General features: G+C 41.5%; 1 protein-coding gene across 1 annotated transcript; it reads right to left on the bottom strand.

Moving 5' to 3' along the window:
- Positions 1-7192: 7192 nt before the first annotated feature.
- LOC121572712 lies at positions 7193-12707 on the bottom strand. Its single transcript, XM_041884734.1, has 6 exons — positions 10711-12707; positions 10384-10544; positions 10074-10306; positions 9574-9703; positions 7703-7800; positions 7193-7614 (listed from the first exon to the last, which is right to left on the bottom strand). Exons 1-6 carry the CDS (start codon positions 12698-12700, stop codon positions 7476-7478), a joined length of 2751 nt encoding a protein of 916 aa, XP_041740668.1. The 5' UTR covers positions 12701-12707; the 3' UTR covers positions 7193-7475.
- Positions 12708-13258: the final 551 nt, after the last annotated feature.

Raw genomic sequence — 13258 nt, 5'->3', positions numbered from 1 at the left:
TCTGCCCATTCTTTGTTTTTGTTGGCATGTAAGTATTCTTATTGCTCATACCTACTGAGCCATATGTTTAAAAGTGTCAGCCCTGTCATCCATGGTCCAGATAGAATGAAATGTACTGTAAACGTCTTAGCTGAATCCATTCTGGAAGCAGTAGGCATAGCACTAATGAATACTACCTTTACTCTGGTCACTGTCCTTATTGTCATTACTTATAGGGCTGTGAAAACAATGAAAATGTCACATATTTAGGGATGCAAAAACCAGATATGAACCATGTGTTGATCTATTGCGATGGATGTAGCATCTTCCTTTCCCAATCCATTGGCAAATGACTTTAAACTGCATGTTTGTCACATGATGATTTAGGATGTTAATTTATGGGCTGTAGATGAGGACCTACAATATCTGACATGTCACCAGATAAAGCAAAGGGTGTGGTGGAGTGGGCTTCAGGGATCCAATGCCTCCATGTAGGTAAGTAAGGTTGGATGGGGAGCGTCGCTGCACAGCTATTTTCAGGTCTCTCCAGAGATGATTGATCGGGTTAAAGTCCGAGCTCTGGCTGGGCCACTCAAGGACATTCAGAGACTTGTCCCGAAGCGACTCATGCATTGTCTTGGCTGTGTGCTTAGGGTCGTTGTCCTGTTGGAAGGTGAATCTTCACCCCAGTCTGAGGTCCTGAGCGCTCTGGAGCAGGTTTTCATCAGGGATCTCTCTGTACTTTGCTCCATTTATCTTTGCCTTGATCCTTACTAGTCTCCCAGTCCCTGCCGCTGAAAAACATCCCCTCAGCATGATGCTGCCACCACCATGCTTCACCGTAGAGATGTTCCAGGTTTCCTTTAGACGTGACGCTTGGCATTCAGGCCAAAGAGTTAAATCTTGGTTTCATCAGACCAGATAATCTTGTTTCACATGGTCTGAGATTCTTTAGCTGCCTTTTGGCAAACTCCAAGCGGGCTGTCAGGTGCCTTTTACTGAGGAGTGGCTTCCGTCTGGCCACTCTACCATAAAGGCCTGATTGGTGGAGTGCTGCAAAGATGGTTGTCCTTCTGGAAGGTTCTCCCATCTCCACAGAGGAACTCTAGAGCTCTGTTAGAGTGACCATCGGGTTCTTGGTCACCTCCCTGACCAAGGCCCTTCTCCCCCGATTGCTCAGTTTGGCCGGGCGGCCAGCTCTAGGAAGAGTCTTGGTGGTTCCAAACTTCTTCCATTTAAGAATGATGGAGGTCACTGTGTTCTTGGGGACCTTCAATGCTGCAGAATGTTTTTGGTACCTTTCCCCAGATCTGTGTCGGAGCTCTACGGACAATTCCTTCAACTTCATGGCTTGGTTTTTACTCTGACATGCACTGTCAACTGTGGGACCTTATATAGACAGGTGTGTGCCTTTCCAAATCATATCCAATCAATTTAATTTATCACAGGTGGAAACATCAAGTTGTAGAAACATCTCAAGGATGATCAATGGAAACAGGATGCACCCAAGCTCAATTTCGAGTTTCATAGCAAAGGGTCTGAATATTTATGTAAATATGGTATTTCAGTTTTTTATTTTTAATGAATTTGCAAAAATGTCTAAAAATCTGTTTTTGCTTTGTTGTTATGGGGTATTGTGTGTAGATTCGTGATTAAAAAAGACATTTCATCAATTTTAGAATAAGGCTGTAACGTAACAAAATGTGGAAAAAGTAAAGGGGTCTGAATACGTTCCGAAGGCACTGTATATATATCCTGCATATTTTCTCATCAGGCCACAGAGGAACCTCCGGTCTAGCTGAAGGTTCCCTCCAAACTGTTCTTCAATCCGTTATCTGCAGTCTGTGGAGTGCAGTCTGGAAGTGACTGCTGGTGGAGGACCATCGATGGAGGATGCTGTTCTTCCTCTCCATCGTCTTGAGTTTTCTGGAATCAGAAAGGTTCTAAATACTTTGACTCTCAAGGGTCACACTGACATTCCTGCCACAATCCCTAATGTGTCCACTGTTGTTCCTAAAACATAACAACATTGATAGATGTAACAACAAATTCTAATCAATACTGAAATTATATGCTTAGAGAATTGATACAATGGTCTACCTGTTAGAGACTGTGACATTTCTGCCATTCCCTTTCTGCCTCTTTTGCAACTTCTGTTGCTCGGGAAAGCCCCTGTATCAGAGTCGAATAAAACAAAAAAAAATGGAAATGTTCAGAACATCTCTAGAGTCAACCAGCATCAAGTAAATTAATAACGATTCTAAGTGTACTAACGTTGCCTCTGGCGCATCTTTTTCCCATGGTGGAGAAGGGCATCAGTCAGGAGGTCAATACGATGGGACGGCGTCATCTCTTTGGTGACCTTCCCAAAGCGCCTCAGATACGTCCACAGTCTCTCCATCTGCTTCCCATCTGCCAGTCCAGCACCTTCCACATATCTTGTGTTGAATTTCATCTAGAAATATAAAATCATGTCATTCCATAGTGAAAGGGTTATTTGTTTAAACCTTATAAAATATGAATAAATAACTACTGACAATATTAATGATCATATTCAAATACCTGACATGGCAAGTCATGTCCGTAAGCATGGAAAACTGGCACAATAGATTTGATCCCATGCTTCAATTCAGGAAAGTTTCTTTAAAAAGTTATGGACAAAATGTAAAAACAAAAAATTGGGTGGAAACTGCTATTCAAATGTTAAAGTAAATGAGATCTTGAATAAAAAAGGTGAATTACTTGCATGTGGTTGCATCTTGCATGCAATGTCCTCCACAGTGGCGGCTCCTGAAAAAATTCTCAGGAGGGGCAATTTTTCTGATGATTTAGGTGACCTACACACATTTTAAAAAAGATATGTCCAGCAACAACATGAAGACAGGGGCAGCATATAAGTCAATACCAGAAGCATTTATTGACTGATCTGGGGAGATGGATTCCAGTTTCTGTGACAGATTATAAATAATCTCTGATGCCTTTGTTATATTAGCTTTTGGTTGAATGTACTGTCGTAGTAAATATATAATGTTATAGCTTGGTCTGACTAAAATCTTGTGCATGACCCATTTTGTGTTGGGCGTTTGTTTTCAATCAATGCTGTTCCTATCCTATAACAATGGACAAAAGAGTCCTATCTTGTCAGCCTTGTCAGCAGGTGGCCAAGGACAACACCCACGCCATAGGTCTCTCAGTTCTTCCAACTCACGAGTTCTTGCTCTGAGGACACACACACACACACACACACACACACACACACATCATCACTGATAACACACACACATCATCACTGTTAAACACACACACACACACACACAAAAATCCCCTCTCTTTAGGCTGAACATTTGAAGACAGAGAACCCGACTCAGAGCCAATGCAACAGTGGAGGGGACCTCGCCCAACTCATCAGGACCAATCAGAAGATCAGAACTACTAGATTCAACCTACATCATTTATTGTATAAAATGTCTGCACACAATGTTTTCGGGGCTCTCTTCAGATAGCTCCCTAAGAGTTTGACGAACGAGTCCGTGCACGCGATTCCAGATATCTTTACCTCTGAATAAACTGCCTTTATTATACCATATCCACCCTGTCCAAAGTCTCTACTTGGTCTCAGTTCTCCAGTAAACTTGTGATTATCAACAGTACACAACGGTAACAAACAATTGGGGGAACTCACGGGGCAGATAGTAAGGTCGCAGTGACACAGAAAGCAGTTCAATGTCGGGGGTACAGAGTCGCTCTCTTACCAGGATCGATTTTCCCTGTGACTGTGTCAGATCGCGGTCCGCTCTGACCAGGGTGAAGCCGGCCGGCTCCACTTCTCTGTCCGGGACTCTGTCATCCAGCCAAGTCTCCCAGCTGTATTGGATTCCGCTGCCAGCAGCGTTTTCATTATTTAGTCCGTTCGTAGCGGGTATGTACACGATCAACAAGATCAGTCCAAAACCCACCACTGGAAATCCATGGTTGGCAGAATGTTTGTAAACTAAGTGTACAAATTAAAAACATAAAATAACGCCACTAAGTGTACAAATTAAAAACATAAGATAACGCCACACTGCAGGTCGCAACAGAGACGCTGCTAGCCGCTATTTTCTTAGTTACGTTCATGGTTACGTCACGTATGACGAAAGCGCGTAAGTGCAAGCCCACAGACACCCATAGAGATTGTATTGAAAGCTTTGAAATTTGAAAAAAATAGATTTTACATGGGAGTCTATGACAGACTTCTGGGCGATTTTCAACATGACTGAAATCGCCCCAAAAACGGGCGGGGCCATTTGAAGCACGACTTTAGCCTGATTTGACATTTAGTGGCAGTCAGATCAGATTAGAACACTGATAACTACTGTTGCCGTGATATAATTGATTAGAAAAAAAATCCCTTCCTTTTCCCGTTTGGCAGTGCGTCGCCCATATCGCCCTATTGAACACACCGCCCCTGGTCCTCCATGAAGATGAGATTGATGTTCTTGTCTCTCATCCCCTCCTCTCGCAGCAGGTACACGGCATTTGACAAACTACAGAGGAGATACATCGTTATTTGCGTACTAAATTAACCAAACATTGAAAAAAATACTGACAAAAACAACAACTCATTATCACTGCAGCCTACCTTTCACCCTTTTTCATGTCCAATAAGTGAAGCGTTTGCTCATGCTTGCAGGAAACCCCCAACACGCCTGTTTCGTCCAATTTCGTTGTTTTGGGTTTGGACCCGATGGTGTTGCCCACTTGAAATCCCTGGCAACCCTACCATTTTTTAAAATATCAAGTACAGTACAGGGATAACGTACTGAGCTGTTGCCTGAAGCAGATCACACACAGTTGTGCCAGGGTCAGTGCCTAAATGGATGTTGCATGAGACAACCAATAATATTACATTCAACATTCACAATACCAACATACCGTCTCCAACGTTAAAACCACTGAGTCAAACAGATGAAGTGGAGGGACAACTGCATCATTTAAATATGAATTAGTGGCGAGGTTTGATATGAGTTCAAATAATTCTAGATTTTGTTCACGTTGTGCATAAGGTAACAATGGAAGTTATCCTTAAAATGCAGTGCATATTACATTCAGGCATAATGTTATTACTTTACCCGTTGGTGATAATATCACCTGAATCGATCCACCTGAATCGATCCACATGAGCTTGGTTTGCAAAGTACTTTTCCTCATGTTTTGGTGGCTCATAACTTGATCCAGAATACTTTTTCCTAGGCAAACCAAAAGCCCATCTGCTGCTACCTCCACTGTTCCATTGTTCTGTTAAGAGATGTAAAATATACTTGGATACAACTTAGTTTTTGGACCCCAGGAAGAGTATCTGCTGCTTTGTAACAGATCATGGGGATCCCGATAAACAAATAAAATGAAAGACGTCTGCTAGTCTGTACAGTTGTTTGACAAAAATGTAACAGATGTTTCTAATATATAATTTCTGTTTATAAAAGAGGGACGTATTAAGTTCCGACATAGCATGTCGACCACATTCACCTGAATGGTGTGATTTCCACCTTTTAATGGGGTGATTGTAGTCTAGTCGGGTGGGATAAGGGACCACTCAGCGTCACAGATGACAGTAGGTCTACTAGCCTGTGTTAGAATTCCTGGTGACTCTGAGGTCTGTTTTTCATTGTGGTTGATCTGGTGCTGGACGTGTGGCTGATTGTGGCTTTATACCAGAAAGAGAATTATGTTTTGTTCCTGCTGCATGCTACAGTTTGTTTACTCCCCATCAGCAGCTGTTGCAGGTTGGCAGGAATGTCTGTGTGTGTCGAAAAAAATGACAGTTCTATATTGCTCTTTGTTAGCCTTTATTATATTGAGAGACGTGCGGGAACATTGTATTGTGGTGTTCGATTAACAGAAAACTTTTGATGATCAACACTACATTTGTAACCTTCACAGTTCTATCCACAAGAGGGCGTCACAGCTCCTGAATTCATATATCGCTGAGAAATACAATTATGTTTCAATGCACTCTTGGGTAGACTTCATTTTCATATCAAGCAAAACACAGATATAAAAAAACAATAGGCTGTCAATACTTTGATCCAGATATCCCTAATACATCTCATACAGATAATTGATAATTTTACAAATCCTGTATACCTTAAATACAACACATCTGCCACGCTGATCCTCAACACGGGGGCCCCTCAGGGGTGCGTGCCCAGTCCCCTCCTGTACTCCCTGTTCACCCATGACTGCATGGCCAGGCACGACTCCAACACCATCATTAAGTTTGCCGACGACACAACAGTGGTAGGCCTGATCACAGACAACGATGAGACAGCCTATAGGGAGGTGGTCAGAGACCTGGCCGTGTGTTGCCAGGATAACAACCTCTCCCTCAACGTGATCAAGACAAAGGAGATGATTGTGGACTACAGGAAAAAAAAGAGGACTGAGCACGCCCCCATTCTCATTGACGGTGCTGTAGTGGAACAGGTTGAGAGCTTCAAGTTCCTTGGTGTCCACATCACCAACAACTATCATGGTCCAAACACACCAAGACAGTCGTGAAGAGGGCACGACAAAACCTATTCCCCCTCAGGAGACTGAAAAGATTTGGCATGGGTCCTCAGATCCTCAAAAAGTTATACAGCTGCACCATCGAGAGCATCCTGACTGGTTGCATCACCGCCTGGTATGTCAACTGCTCGGCCTCCGACCGCAAGGCACTACAGAGGGTAGTGCGTACGGCCCAGTACATCACTGGGGCCAAGCTTCCTGCCATCCAGGACCTGTATACCAGGCGGTGTCAGAGGAAGGCCCTAAAAATTGTCAAATACTCAAGCCACCCTAGTCATAGACTGTTCTCTCTGCTACCGCACGGCAAGCGGTACCGGAGAGCCAAGTCTAGGTCCAAAAGGCTTCTCAACAGCTTCTACCCCTAAGCCATAAGACTCCTGAACAGCTAATCATGGCTACCCCCCCACCTCCTCTTTTACGCTGCTGCTACTGTTTATTATCTACCCACATGTACATATTACCTCAATTACCTTGACTAGCCAGTGCCCCTGCACATTGACTCTGTACCGGTACCCCCCTGTATATAGCCTCCCTACTGTTATTTTATTTTACTGCTGCTCTTTGGTTATTTGCTTTAATTTTTTTACTTAACACATTTTGATTTTACTTTTTCTTTAAAAAACTGCATTGTTGGTTAAGGGCTTGTAAGTAAGCATTTCACTGTAATGTCTACACCTGTTGTATTCGGTGCATGTGGCAAATAACATTTGATTTGATTTGAAAATATTAATTGCTACCTTATATCAAAGCTTTGTGTGTACAGTATTTTCATATGAACTCCCATAATATGCAGTTCATAACCATGTAAGATCTTGATTTGTAAAAATATTATGGATATTAGATCTATCAGTGAAAATATAGAATATAAAATGTCCTACAAAGAGTCAAAAGTATGACAATAGTTCATTTTTCATCAGTCCAAATTACATATAGTTTACATTTCAGAATCATGAGCTTAGATCTCTCTGAAACATGTTTTTCAGACCAGGCCTTGAATTCCAGCCCTGTTTCTTGGCTAACATGTAGACGCATCCAAAGAGATCAGGGAACATCTTCATCAGGTCAACAGATTCTAAATCCTCAGCGCTGCAGAAGGAGAAACAAACACTCAGCCACCTTCAATGGTAAGAGACTGAAAACTTTGAGTACTGGGAAAAACATTAGTCTTACTTACTAGTGCTCATGTAGGTTGCGTATGAAGCGTAGTAACCCCAACATGTTCTCAGGGTAGGGCTTTTTGCCATCCATCTTTTTCATCAAATCAGACAGAAACTGTGAACATAAAACAATATCTGTAAATTATGCAGCCTCTATGTATGTGAGCCTTCTACAAGCTCAGCCAGGGGATAGGGTACTCCCACTCTATTGCGTTAGTGTATACATGTTTTAATATACATGTACAGGTATGTACAGTGGGGGAAAAAAGTATTTAATCAGCCACCAATTGTGCATGTTCTCCCACTTAAAAAGATGAGAGAGGCCTGTAATTTTCATCATAGGTACACATCAACTATGACAGACAAATTGAGAAAAAAAATCCAGAAAATCACATTGTAGGATTTTTAATGAATTTATTTGCAAATTATGGTGGAAAATAAGTATTTGGTCACCTACAAACAAGCAAGATTTCTGGCTCTCACAGACCTGTAACTTCTTCTTTAAGAGGCTCCTCTGTCCTCCACTCGTTACCTGTATTAATGGCACCTGTTTGAACTTGTTATCAGTATAAAAGACACCTGTCCACAACCTCAAACAGTCACACTCCAAACTCCACTATGGCCAAGACCAAAGAGCTGTCAAAGGACACCAGAAACAAAATTGTAGACCTGCACCAGGCTGGGAAGACTGAATCTGCAATAGGTAAGCAGCTTGGTTTGAAGAAATCAACTGTGGGAGCAATTATTAGGAAATGGAAGACATACAAGACCACTGATAATCTCCCTCGATCTGGGGATCCACGCAAGATCTCACCCCGTGGGGTCAAAATGATCACAAGAACGGTGAGCAAAAATCCCAGAACCACACGGGGGGACCTAGTGAATGACCTGCAGAGAGCTGGGACCAAAGTAACAAAGCCTACCATCAGTAACACACTACGCCGCCAGGGACTCAAATCCTGCAGTGCCAGACGTGTCCCCCTGCTTAAGCCAGTACATGTCCAGGCGCGTCTGAAGTTTGCTAGAGTGCATTTGGATGATCCAGAAGAGTATTGGGAGAATGTCATATGGTCAGATGAAACCAAAATATAATTTTTTTGGTAAAAACTCAACTCGTCGTGTTTGGAGGACAAAGAATGCTGAGTTGCATCCAAAGAACACCATACCTACTGTGAAGCATGGGGGTGGAAACATCATGCTTTGGGGCTGTTTTTCTGCAAAGGGACCAGGACGACTGATCCGTGTAAAGGAAAGAATGAATGGGGCCATGTATCGTGAGATTTTGAGTGAAAACCTCCTTCCATCAGCAAGGGCATTGAAGATGAAACGTGGCTGGGTCTTACAGCATGACAATGATCCCAAACGCACCGCCCGGGCAACGAAGGAGTGGCTTCGTAAGAAGCATTTCAAGGTCCTGGAGTGGCCTAGCCAGTCCCCAGATCTCAACCCCATAGAAAATCTTTGGAGGGAGTTGAAAGTCCGTGTTGCCCAGCGACAGCCCCAAAACATCACTGCTCTAGAGGAGATCTGCATGAAGGAATGGGCCAAAATACCAGCAACAGTGTGTGAAAACCTTGTGAAGACTTACAGAAAATGTTTGACCTGTGTCATTGCCAAAAAAAAGGGTATATAACAAAGTATTGAGAAACTTTTGTTATTGACCAAATACTTATTTTCCACCATAATTTGCAAATAAATTCATTAAAAATCCTACAATGTGATTTTCTTGATTTTTTTTTTCTCATTTTGTCTGTCATAGTTGACGTGTACCTATGATGAAAATTACAGGCCTCTCTCATCTTTTTAAGTGGGAGAACTTGCACAATTGGTGGCTGACTAAATACTTTTTTTCCCCACTGTATATTAAATAAAATGACATCTGGTTCACCTTGGATCTCCACTGACAGAAGGTTTTTGCCATAGCTCTTTGTTTCAGATCTTCTAGAAGCTCTGGGTCAGCATCACGATACTTCCCGACCTCCTCCTCATTCCCAACTGTTCTCAAGTACTCAACTCTCCTGAAAGACATCAATGTGCAGTAGAAAATGTCTAGTCATACATACATGTACTTTGTGTACTCATAGTTTAATGCATATACTTCAGCATTGTCTCATCTTTTGCCCAAGATAAAGCATCCTATACATCTGAATAATATTAACTATGTTCATTATGCATGTACAGTATTATCATTGTGTTATAATTGTGTCACTGTTAATGGAATCCTGATCCAAAACTGTTTGTCCTTATCTTCCAATGTTTAGCTTTAGTTTGTGTGTTGAGTGCAATGTATGAAATGTGGTTTATTATTATTATTTTCATTATTACCTATTATACAGGGTGCCATACTAATAAAACAACTTTTCAAGTGACAACTATACGGATTTTCACCTGTGTGGTTTCCAGAAGAGGGGATGATCCAGGGTCTCCTCCACTGTAGGTCTCTTCTCAGGGTCTTCAGTGATCATCCACTCAATGAGATCTTTTGCCACCTCATCTGACACATGTTCTAGTGTGTAAGTCCCCTTGATTATGTTTCGATTATGTTCAAGTTCATCACCAAGTGGATCTTCAAAGGGGTGGTGTCCACCAGAAAGAATGTAGTAGACCAACATCCCGGCCACCTGAAATTACAATAATCATTCAGTCCATCGCTCGACAAACAGGACATTTTCTGTATTTTATCTTCATGTTACTCAACCTGTATATCAGAGCTCCGCTTATATCCAGAGCCTATTTTGTCTAACGTCTCCTTGGCCATCCAGCATTTTGTTCCTGCAGGGATTGTGTATAGAGTTGTTTGATCCACTGTCAATCTGCGACTTATGCCAAAATCTGCCAATTTTGCATTTCCTTTAATATCTGTTAAGGAGAAACAATATCACAATAGCATGCTTTTCATAAGTATAGGTACTAGAAAATGACTTTAAGATACTGCATATGGACTTTTAATACATAATAATAAAAACATAAATTAGATTTAGTGGGAGTGAAAGGCTTAACTGTGCAATACTATAGAATCTCTCACCTATCAAAACATTCTGAGGTTTGATATCCCGATGAAGGACTTTGGTAGTTGGACAATGAAGGACTCTTAAACTGCAGAGCACCTCTTGAGTGATTTTAATCAGGGCATGAGTGTCGTCCTTTGACAGGTATGTATTAATGTATTCATCCAGGGTGTATTCACAGAGCTGAAGAGCAAGATAACCAAAAAAACGGTCTTCCGCAAAGTCCATGTATCTCACAATACAAGTACTGTCAAGCGCTGGAAGACGTAAAAATCCTTCTTCATTCTTGAGAATTTCATAGTTGGACCTGATCATTCTCTTTATGGCTACTTCAGTGCCATCATCCCTCAGGCCCAAGAAGACCTCAGTTCCATCACTTCCCTTTGCTATGCGGAAGGAATTTCCTTCATCTACTAGAGTGAGGTTTCCTACCCTATAAACTTTACTTTCATCCATGTTGGCAAGCTTCTCTAACTGTGTCTCCCACCGCTTGCTGACTTTGTGCCATTTGCGCTGTAATGGTGGCGTGTCAGTGGTGGGGTGGAACGGCTCCACACTTGAACTTCCAGCAAGGCCAGATTCCTCAACAGGAGTAGATGAAGTATTGAAGGCTAAACATGTATTATTTTCTTGTGTGCCTGTCTCTTCTTTTGGTGTGTCTTGGTTTTCTGCCTCTCCCCTCTTCTTCTTCTTCTTCTTCTTCTTCTTCTTCTTGGTTTCTGACAAATTACTGTCTTTTGAATCTTCACTTGCTGAGTTGGAGACTGAATATTGTCTGTTTAAGGACTTGTTTAGATCTCTCAGTTTTTCTTTCAGGTTTTCATCCCTTCCCCAGCTAAGTAGTTCTTCAGGTACCGGAGTCAGTCCCAGACAGATGATGTAACCAGGAACACAACTAAATGTGTAAAGATCTGCTAGCAAGGCATAGGCATACATCTTCAATTCAGAGGGATAATCCTCCCTCTGTGTGCATGGGACAATGTGCTTGCATATTTTCTCAAGGTCAGACTTGCTCCAACGATCCTTGTTTTTTGTCTTCTGTGTGATGCCGTAGAGTATAACAACGATCAATGGCATGAGATCATCTGTTTTACAGGAAAGCAGTTTCACTAACTCAGGAATTAGGATAAGTGCCACCTCATTAGGTATTTCCTTCATGGCACAAACAACATTATCTAAGGATTTCAATGCACCTGCCTTACATTTCAGAGGAATTGTAGACAGACGTCTGCTTACATCTTCAGCATAGTGATCTAGTTTATTTGAGTTGTTCAACCATTTAATGGCTTTCTGGAAGTATTCGTCTTCATTTGGACCTTCAATGTTAAAGCACATGTCAATCATAGTGAGGTGGGTTTGGGGGTTCTCCTCTAGTAAGTGAAGTCCGTAGAGTTGGAAAACATCTGTCGGCGCTGTTTGTTTTATTGCTTGTACAAAATCCAAAAAAAGCTTGATTTTGGAAAAGAACTCACTCTCTTTAGCAAAGTTTTGAATTATTGTGTCCAATTTCTGATCAATTGCAGGATAGATGCCATGATTTAGCCACATTAACGCTCCAGATTTGAGCAACTCCTTCACAATATCTTCACTCGTATGTGCTAATTGAAGTGGAGAGAACTTTTGTTTAACAGGTAGTCCTATGTCTTCTAGTCCATTTGGATCTGCATTTGCTTCCAGTAATGTTGTCACTATATTCACTGGAACTTTGTGAAGTCCAGCATAATGCAGTGGTGCTAAATATATATTTGATGGTTTGTTGGGGTTAGCACCTTTTCCCAGAAGAAATGTACAAATCTCCTGATTTGCAAATGCAACAGCAGCAATTAAAGGGGTTACTTCATCTTTTAACTCAACACAAGGGTACAACGCATTGATGTCCTTGCCTCTAATCAATTTCTTCAGCCTCTCCAGATTATCATTAATAATACACTTTATAATAGGATCGGTTGGCTCTGAGATAACCAGTTTGGCCAGGAGTTCTTGAAAATCAATCTTGTGTTCCATCATTCCTGACGATTTTATCTATGCAGGGACATCTGAGGAAGAAAAACAAGGTGTTGAGTGTAGTTTTCAACTTTTCAATTAAATAAAACAAATAATGATGGGACTTATAGTAGGCCAAAATGTTGATTACTTTATATCTAATCTATACTTTTACTGAACGAAAATAAACGCAACATGCAACAATTTTAAATGGGCCTCAGGATCTCGTTACGATATCTCTGTGCATTCAAATTGCCATCGATAAAACGCAATTGTGTTTGTTGTCCATAGCTTATGCTTGTCGATACTAATTTGTACACAAAATTTGAAAGAAATACGATTTTGTGCGTATGGAACATTCCTGGGATCTTTTATTTCAGCTCATGAAACATGGGACCAACACTTTACATGTTGTGTTTATATTTTTGTTCAGTGTAGAGAAGAAAAAGTTGACCAAAAGTGGTTTTATTGCTTGATTCATATATGGCATCCTAAAATTAAGCAATAAGGCCAGAGAGGGTGTGGTATATGGCCAATATACCACGGCTAAGGGCTGTTCTTACGCACGACTCAACGCAGAGT

This window comes from Coregonus clupeaformis, chromosome 8, assembly GCF_020615455.1.
Source record: "Coregonus clupeaformis isolate EN_2021a chromosome 8, ASM2061545v1, whole genome shotgun sequence".
Taxonomy (NCBI): domain Eukaryota; kingdom Metazoa; phylum Chordata; class Actinopteri; order Salmoniformes; family Salmonidae; genus Coregonus; species Coregonus clupeaformis.
The sequence above is the reverse complement of the archived record's forward strand: the minus strand, read 5'-3'. Positions and strand labels throughout refer to the sequence as shown.